At 52.0% G+C, this 9,955-nt stretch overlaps 1 protein-coding gene across 1 annotated transcript; it reads left to right on the forward strand.

Annotated features, from left to right (window-relative positions):
- Positions 1–595: 595 nt before the first annotated feature.
- LOC142358065 (uncharacterized) lies at positions 596–6,163 on the forward strand. The gene is made up of 9 exons (XM_075409539.1): positions 596–930; positions 1,118–1,384; positions 1,666–2,105; positions 2,231–2,375; positions 2,467–2,599; positions 2,701–3,416; positions 3,588–4,500; positions 4,750–5,192; positions 5,338–6,163. The coding sequence occupies exons 1-9, from the start codon at positions 892–894 to the stop codon at positions 6,097–6,099; spliced, it is 3,858 nt and encodes a 1,285-aa protein (XP_075265654.1). The 5' UTR covers positions 596–891; the 3' UTR covers positions 6,100–6,163.
- Positions 6,164–9,955: the final 3,792 nt, after the last annotated feature.

Consider the following 9,955-nt stretch of genomic DNA (forward strand, 5'->3'; position numbering starts at 1 on the left):
TACATGATAATAATAATAAGTTTTAAGAGGCCGTTTACGGTAGGGCAGTACTTTTGACCCCCATATCCGGCAATTTCACGTACAGATGTTGCCAGTACCCTACCGGCTCCCGGCCAGTACGAGTACCGGACATCCCCGGCCAGAGGCTAGTCACGTACCTAATCGCTGCCCGCCACGGAAGCCGCGGCGCCAGAAACCCACGCATCCTAAGCATCCTTGGGAAACCAGCGGCACAGTGAGAATCAGCGCCTTCGAATTGCTCTGTCTGAACGGCTGCACGACAAACTATGAGGTATTCCCTCGCCTACCTTGCGCACACCCCACCAAAATTCGATCATCGCGAGCGGCCTGTGGACATAGTACTGCACGCAGTACAGTGACGCTGACGGTGTCTGACACTGCACTTGCCCTGCCCTGCCCAGGCTGTGACCCACGTTCGCTAATGGCCCCTGACAGTCACATACCAGACACGTTTTGGTGTCTGGCATGCGGCCAGCTCGAGCGCACAGGCGACACACCGCGAGTACGCCTAGTTTGCAAGGAGGATGGCCTGTTTGGTCGCCATCTCGTCGGCTCCGCTCTGTGCTGTGTCACCCCAGATTGCCCCCCCGGGATTTCAGCCTAGTTCCGTCGCAGATCACAGATGGAAAGGGGAGATGCACAGCAAGGAACGGCCTCCCATATGTAGGATACGTATGTAATGCAGGCTTCCAACGCAAAGACTCCTCCACACACCATCACCACAGTGGTGGTAAGGCAGCTAGAGAAGCTGCCAGATTGGCTGCTCCCCAGACTAGGCAGCAAGCCCAGGCGCAGGAGTCTCAGCGAGTTCAGGCCTTGAGACAATCGTGGGAGAAAGAGAGGTCTGAACTGCTCCAGTCTCAGCAACATATGCATGAGAGGCTTATTGCTGCTGAGGAAGAGCTGCAGGTAATATGTGGCACTGTTCATCACAGGCACAACAACCTTCGCAGTGCCACATGTTTGAATGCATCACAGACGCATTGTTGCAATTGAATGTTGTTTGTGCCCACACATGGAACGGAGATTTGCTTGTTCACTTGTTGTCTGAGCGTATGTATGTTTGGTTGTTTGTGCATGCCGCATGGTCCCATAGACAGCAGACCACACAGCTAGGGTGCAGCATCAACGACTACTTGATAGCTGTGCAGAAGCACACGCAAAGTGGATGGCTGCGCACAACATAGCCTTGCGACAAAAGGAGATTTTACAGCAATCGGAGAACAAGATTGCTGTTTTGGATCTCCGCCTTGCAGAAGCTGAGGCTCAAAAGGCACGAGCAGAGAGGCTGAAAGACAACCAAGCTGGCCTCCTGCGGGCCCAGCAGTCGAAATATGCACAGCAAAGGACTCTTGACAACAAGGTATGTCTCTCCGTCTGTTTGCGTGTCCGTTTGCCGCATGCCAACCTGCCCATCCATATGCCTTCTTTCTGTTTGTCTGTGTTTGTGTTTCTTTGTTTGTCTATCAATCCATCTGTCCGCTGTGTCCCTAGCTATGTGTTTGGCTCTGTGTGTGTGTGTGTGTGTGTGTCTAAATGTATACATATCACCCCTGCGTGTGTATGCTTACATACCATGAACTATATTTTTGCACGTGCATGTGCAGTCCTCAATCTTGCTGTGCGATCCGCATGTTGTTGTAGGTTATCTCAGGGGTCGATACTGGTGCAAAAGTGTACGCAGCATTGGGTCTGCGATACAATCGAGATGGCTCCCAAATTTCTGGCGTTGATACTTCCTTTCACAAGGAGCTTTGTGACATGGGGGAGCGTCGGTTGCGTGATCTGCTGCAGAAGCTGGAACAGCCTGTAGTCACCGTGGTCAGTCCATTCCACCGTGATGTGGCTCCCTTGCTCCGCCTGCTCGCAGACAAAATAGATGCTGGTGGTAGGCAGTCATCCAAGCGGCGGATTGTTACTGCTGCTCTGGCGGACCTGCCCTTGGTCAAGGACGTCGTGGCTGAGTTGAATGCTACTGATGACCGCGAGGAGGAGAGACGGCTGCTCAGTATACTAACCCAGTCATTCAGCAAGGCAGAACTCAACAATGATTTGGGCTTGGCCAAGGCTGTCAGTAAAAACAAGTGGGTACCTGTGCCATGCCTGATCTCCCACTACTCATTGTTGGTAGTGCATTGATATCCCAAGTGCCTTTTCCTTGAACGACCGCCAAATGCATATTGCATGATGTGGCGTATATCTTGTGCAGGTTTCGCCAGGCGCGAGCCCATGCTAGGGCGTATGGTGCGGGCACCACCAAGCCAGCTCTGTTGTCGAAGATTACACGCCAGCGTGTTCATGCCACACAATTTGAACATGCATTGAAGTGGATTTGCAATCCAAGCAACATGCAGGTGCAGAATGCCCCCCCTATTTTCTGAGGCACCTGTAGCCATAGCTACCAGTATGTGTTGTCTCATTGATACATCACTGTGTGGTACGTAGGATGTGGCTTTCGGACAGAAGGATATTTCACTGTCAGATGGTACACGCCTTAGTGTCCCCAGCACATTGCGAAAAGTCTTGAGATCTGAGCTATGGCGAGAGTATTTACAAGCTAACACAGATCCAGAAACAGGCAAGCCCTTAGCCCTGGTTTCATTGTGCAGAGGCCTCATGTTCATTTCTTCAAGTTGTAGCTTGCCTGACCTCTGACAAAACTTTTCATTATTTTGGCAGGGAAACCAATGCCCGGTACTCTCAAGCGCAGCAAGTTCATGAAAATGGCAAAGGTCGCGACCGGTGGTCAGCAGAAGGTGCTTACAGGCCTTGACAACATCTCACAACGGTTTGGCCACGAGAACTTCCAGCACCTACGGCGTCTTGTGGAGCGTGTGTATGACGCTGCGCCGCATTTACTAGCAGACCACAAGGAGAATCTCCTTGGTAGAATCGATGAGTACGAGTATTTCCTGAAGCGGCGGATGACAACACATTTACAGCCTACGTCTCGTGTGTCAGCCCATTGCATCACTCGTATGCTTGGGGGCCTCACTAGCACTGCTGCGTCGGCCTGCCCAAAGTGCAGGCCAGACAAGAAGTGCAAGCCGTGCCAGGAACGTCTGGTATACTGCAATGACTGCCCCGAATCGTGCCAGGACCATCGTGAACATTGCCCCCAATGTGACGAGCTCTTCGGCATTTACGCAGAGCTTCATGCCATGATTCAACTGGCCCGAGGTCTGCCAGCAGATCAGATTACCCCCACAGCTGTGGACGGAGATGGCGACCTGGATTTATTTCCTATTTCTCCCACCACATCTGATGAACAACAGGAAGTCACTCCTCAGAGCTTGATGAACGAGCTTTTGAACGATTTCTGTGTGTTGGGGAAGCGGTATCGCGCCCGCACCGAGAAGTATATTGCTCATCTTGTCCGCGCCCATGTTGAGCAGGTAAGCCGGCTATTTGACCGCCGTATATACGCACACAGTGAGGAACCATGCCATTGCAGTCGAAAACACATACAAATATAGCTTGCCACCGGGGCTGGTTGGGTACCCTAGGCTTGTCTACTGTGCATGCTGTAACATGCGATGTTGAGTCGCGTGTGTCATTTTCTGTAGGAGCTCAAAACCCTCCGGCGGGAGCAGCTTCGCACTGACGACTACATCCTTGTCATCGATTGGAAGATGAAGTGGTTGGCTATGGTCTGGAGAGAGACTCAGCAAGAATGGTTTGGAAAGGCAGGGATCCCATGGCATGGTGGCATGGCCCTGATGAAGTATGTCCCAGAAGAAGGCGAGGAGGAGGACAGCCTTGATGATTACACAATCCTGTACTTCGATTTCATCACAGACCACAAGAAAGAAGATGGCTTCTCTGTGGTCTCTATGCTAGAAGGCATGATCCATTTGATGAAGGGGCTTCACCCTGAGCGCACCAAGGTTGGGATTGAGTCAGATGGTGCAGGATGCTACTCCGGGAAGTTTGCTCGTCTGGCCATACCGATGCTGTCTGAGATCACTGGAGTCCAGGTGCTTTACCATTCCACAGGGGAGGCACAGTGCAACAAATCTATGCTTGACAACCACTTCGGCATAGCTGGACCCGCTGTGACGGCAGTCGTTGCAAGTGGAAGACAGGATGCCACTACAGCTCGAGATGTTGTGGTAGCCCACCAGAGGAGTACGGCGATTGCGAACACTGTGGTTCGGGAGGTGGAGATAGACCGCAGCAATGAAGGCATCCTTCAGCCCAACGCTTTGAAGAAGCCAGATATCTCCGTCCGAAGCATCGCCCTAACAACGATGGAGTATGGTCCGGACCGGAAGCTCTCTGGAGTGAGGTTCTTCAAGCATGCTGGCTTTGGGAGTGGGCAGCTTGTCACCAGAACAGCATTGAATGCAATGTGGCAGAAACCACAGGGCTCGACTGGTGTGGTGTTGATCGACTGGCCCCTCAATCATGAAGGCAATCCACCAGCCCCCGGTTGTGGTATCCGCTTGACGCTGCCGGCCAGTGGACGTGAACCCGGCGGTACGTATGTTCTTTCGTTGCCCATCTATGTGCCGTAGCCAATTGCCTTGCCCGCCTGCGAGACCCATGAGGGTCGAAACTGAGCCAATGCGTGGACAAATGGCTGATATCCGGATGTTGTGAATGATCATAGTAATGGCACAGTAGGTATTGTTGTCATGCCTTACATTCGAAGTATCACCGTACTAAGTGTGTCAATGCGTTGGTTCGACATCTTTGCTTGCATGTACTCGTGATGCGACCGTACAGCTGTCAATCCTGGTGGTCCTCCACAAGCCCAAGCACCCCCAGGAGGAGTTGAGGGGGCTAGTCTTGCTACAGAGGCCACCGCCTTCGACAATTCTGAAGTTGCCGGTGCTGGTGGTGGAGATGCTTCTTCCTGCGAAGAACAGCTTGGACTAGGCCGCGTGTTGGAGGGGGGCGGGTCCAGTACGACGCATCGCCGTACTGGGCATGGAGTGCCTGGCGAGCGCGGAAAGAAGATCAAGGCTGCTAAAGCATTGCAGAAGAAGGAAGAGGCAAATCGAAACAAGCGGATGAGAATTGAGATCGAGGAGTCCAAGCTTGCTGACCGGCAGAAACGAAGCAAGGGATTCTGGTGTGACCCGCCTTGCCGACACTTCACATTCACTAAGCGAATGATGGAGAGACACAAGGCCGACAAATCACGTTGTCCTGACATCTCTACGCAGGTACAGTATGCGCGGCATTTTTCTCCTTGTTGGCTGTGATGTTATTGTCATTATTCTATATACAGATTTACAGTAGAATTTGTAGAATAAAGCATTGCTAACTCCAATCGTGTTGTTCCAATCTGCTCAATTGCTGTATCTGAAGGTGTGGGGCTGGAAGCGTGCCAACAAGGTTGTGCGGCCGAGATACACTGGCATGGACCTCATAAAAAAGGTTGCTGCCAATCCTGTTAACGGTGTCAAGGCATTTGTCAAGCAAAGGATAGGCGAGGAGCATGCCGAAGCTCTGGATGATGCCGTTACGTCAGCTGCCCCTAGCCCCACCCAGTATGCTTCCAGTGAAAGTGATTCTGACAGTGCAACAGACGCTGGAGACTCTGCCGTGGCCGGCAGAGGTTGCCATTCGGCAGATGGCCATTACCACTTCGTGACACGTGCAGCTAGCCAGATGCGTGTCCCGCTTATCCCTTCAGGCCTCGCTATGAAATCTGGCGGGACCTCTAAGCCGGCGAAGACGAAGCACAAGAAGAAAGTGAAGCACACCCATGCACAGCTTTCGTTTTTGAAGTGGTGTTACCAACAAGGAGTCTTGAACAAGAACAACAAGATAGGACCAGCTCAAGCGCAAACTCTGATGCCACTGCTTGGCACTCTTCAAGGTGCGGAGAGATTTCCTACCGATCCATTCTGGGTTGCCAGTAGCATCAACGATCCAAGGACAGGGTTGCCGAGGCCAAAGTTTAGGCTTTGTGAATTGCTTGATCACTGGGATTTCCGACCATGGTTTTCCCAACAGAAGCAGGCATTTGATAAGAGAGTATCTGAACAGCTGCAACTGGCGATGAAGGAACAAATGAGCCCTTTGGACTTGGGTGGGAGCGATGATGAGGGGATGTTAGATGATTAGATCATTCGGACGAGTTGCTTCCAAATGGCAATCATTGTTGTAAGTCGTTCATGATATTTAGTATTGCTGTTGGGGAGCCCCTTCCCCACTGTAGCATCCCTTGGACCCTGGTACCTTCCCCCCTTGCACCCGCGAATTCCCTCTTTTACTTACGAGCATGTATACACATCTACAACGTACTCTCCCCCCTGTTTGAGCATAGACCCTTTTGAATTTAGTCCCCCAGATTTTTCAGCGTTTCAAACATATTGACAGGACAACGTACCCTACAATGTACTTTCAGTCCGCGTACTCTACTCCAATCTACCTCTCAGTGTACTCGTAGGTAGTAGGTAGGTAGGGTAGGGTACCTACCTGCATGCAGTAATAAGCCCGCATGCATATCAAAGCCTGCACATAAGGATACTACCTCGTACCCTACCTACTACATAAACAATAAGCCAACTAGTACTCTAGTATTATCACTCCTGGTATTATAGACGGTCACGGATTTCGCAAGCCGCAACCGTTTTGTTAGACAGGCTCTAGAGGCTGCAGAGCCCGCTGGTACGTCTGTGACACACTTACAGTACTTTGACCAGTTTCACAACCCCCCCCCCCCCCCCCCCACGTTCGCACCACCCCCCCACGTTCGCACCACCCCCCCACGTTTGCAGCACCCCCCACGTTTACAGGACCCTCCCACGTCCGTGCATGACCCCCACGTCCTCAGTACGAGTACCTACGAGTAGGGTACCTACTACTGTACCTACTAATGTCCTCTGTAGAGCTAGCTTACCAGCGTCCAGCATGTACCCTATGTGTACAGTACCCTACCGGCTGACGGACAACCCCTTCCATGCATACATTATTTTCGCTTTGTTCGGACCGTTGTATCATTTCTACATTCTCTACGCTTTCCGTTGGTTCCCGTGGGAAATTGGACTGTGCCGGGCGCGGGGTCCAGTATCCCGGGGAATATTATTGGTTTCTGCCAGTTTCTGCGTGTGCTTTTCTGGAGCGGCGCCTGCGGCGGGCCAGTGGGGGCTCTGCCCCCACACCCCCGTTGGGGCTCACCGCCCCAAACCCCATAGTGTACGTTTGTACCCCCGAACGTACTACTGTCCTCCGAAAATCGTTGCCGCTAAAAGTACTGCCCTATCGTACTGCATGTTAAAACACTGGCTGCCGCTGGTTTCCGTGGGTTGCCGCCGCCGCAAGTGGATGGATAGGTCTATAAAGCACAAGCCAGACCTTGTCCCCACACTTTAAATTTTCTAGGCCTGGCGGGGGCGGGGGGTGTGACGGTGACGTTCTACCCTTTTTATTGATGCGCACAGTAGTTGCGCACTAAACTTTGCAGTATTTATTGCTAGTATCCTGTATCATCAGGAGGGAGGGCCGAGGGGGGCCAAGCCAGGTCCGATGCAACTACGTCTCGTAGTACCAGGACGGTACGTTTCGACTTTTAATTCTCCATCTTACGAGAATATATCGTATTTTTAAAATCTGGACTTCATGTCCGCATGTACGTACGATACTTTGCGTTCTGGGTTAGAGTTGGTCCCTTCTGGTACGTGTTAGCGGACCACTCCCCCCACGGGTTGCCGCGGGCCACCGCGGGTTCCCTCCTGGTTTCACTGCCGGGCTGGCCACCAAAAATGGGAGGATTATTAACGCCTAGGCTGACAATCCCATATAGTAGGGGGGCTGGCTCTAGTTGTGCCCATCCTTGGTGCACCGCGAAGAATTGCAACATGTCCAGTAGTTAAGACAGAACACACAGACGGCTCAAAAGCGGTTGCATCGACAGATTTCGTACGGGTCCAGACGGGCCCAGATGTAGGATCGCGATGAGGGGAATACGATAAGTACTAAACGAAGTACTAGATAGGACCGTTCATACCTACAAAGAAGCACTGTCTCTTTGGTGAACTGGCTATAGAGCACAATCTGAGGAGAACTAGGTCTAATCCTCTTGGTTTGTGCTTTATTATGGCCAGTTCACCCGAGCACAACCTGAGGAATTAGCGGTGGACCAGCGGGAGACCGCGGCAGCCAATGGTCGTCCGCGGAGTGAACTCCGTTGACGATTGTGGCGGCCCCGATGACCCGCGACCCGCTACCGGATCGTACTACATCCATGACTACGAGTACGAGCATGATTCCAGCGTGTACTCGACAAATTCGAACTGCGCGGATGAGAAATTCGGGGCCAGAACGTATTAGGGGTATTTGCATCGGACTTGGCTTGGCCCCCCTCCCTCCTGGTATTACTACGTCGATACGAGCACGTCTGAGCTCTGTCAGCACTGTAACGATGTTCAACGTTAAGTATTGTCGCCTATTCTTACTGCACCTCTGCGCGCGCATACATTGCAAAAGTAACACCATGGGGGTTTTAGAGGAAGGTCTGAATATGTAATATGTATATTCTGGGGTCCAGGGCATGAAACAGTGAAACACTAACGGGGGTCGGGGGATTGAAACCCTGGCCATTTTTCGGCTTCACCGGCCTCCCAGCCTCGTAGCAGCTATATATATATATATATATATATATATAGAGAGAGAGAGATTGCTTACACCTGTAAGCCCATTTGAAGGACGTCAGGGACAAAGTCCCACATATAGCCCCCGCGGAAGACCGCGTTATATATATTATATAGAAGTCGCTTCGCGAGGCCGCGACGAACCCCTTCCGGGGTGTGGCCCGGTACAGTAGGTACCTAGGTAGGCTTGTAATTTCGCGGGCAGATGCCAAGAAGGTATCTCCTACCTCCAAGCCGAGACCTCCAAGGTAGGTAATAGGTAGGGTACCCCACAACCAGGAGCTACTACTAGGTAGTACTACGAGGAAAAGAGTGGCAGCCACCACAATGGTACGAATACGAGTACAATGTTTTCTAATGTCAATCTAGCTAGGCCTGGAGTCCGGGGCCTCTAGTGCCTCGGGACTATTGGTGGTAATTATACCACATTTGTGGTATAATTACCACAAAAACAGCCCAATTTTGTGCATCCAGCACTACTCACAGGGTGGCATGATCATGGGTTTAGCAGTTTGAAAGTGTAGGTTTGTACCCAAAGTTCAGATGGCTGACCGGTCCTGCCCGCCCCCGGACCGTATTGCCCCCGCCGTGGTGCGACTGCCATCATCGAGCAGATTTCGACCATGGGGTTGGGTGGGAAGTAGATTTGACAGCGACGCTCGTGTTTCCGCCCCAAGCCTCTGCATTTCTAGCGTCATATTCTTTGAAAGTAATCTGTGTAAGATTATTACAGCGTTACCGATCACATTTGATTCCTCCTGAGCGAGGGTGTGAGCGTCATGCATGAGCATTCGCACAGCAATCAGCCCTCAAAAACCCACATCTTAGCGCGATCCCCCCCTACGCCGCTGCCACCACCGCTATGGCCGGGACCCCTCGTCCGATTTGTTCTATGTACCCATATAGACTCGCTGTGGACGGGGTTTAGCATTGCCGGGCCGTCCAGCATCTTTCTGGGGGTCAACCTGGTGGCGCATCAGGGCGATTCTAGTAGGGCTGGCTAGGCTAAGACTGGGCCTAGGTAGGTAGGTAGGTAGGTTTACCACTATGAGTACTCGTACGAGTAGGATCTTAGTCTTACATGACTGGTACCCTACCTACTACTCGTGGCTGGTACCACCTAACTGGTACGCTAAATACTACTCGTAGCTGGTACTACCTAGCTGGTACCTGTGGAACAAATAAACATCCCAACAACCCCTGCCAGAGGGTTACTTACTCTGTTCTGGGTGCTTGAAATTGTGCGTCTCTGTGTGTGCGTGTGTGTGTGTCCATGTGTGTCCGCGAAGTACTCGTAATCGCGCGCGGCTAGTCGGATAAATACTCGT

This window comes from Convolutriloba macropyga, unplaced genomic scaffold (assembly GCF_964194025.1).
Source record: "Convolutriloba macropyga unplaced genomic scaffold, txConMacr16.3 SCAFFOLD_4049, whole genome shotgun sequence".
Classification (NCBI taxonomy): Eukaryota; Metazoa; Xenacoelomorpha; order Acoela; family Convolutidae; genus Convolutriloba; species Convolutriloba macropyga.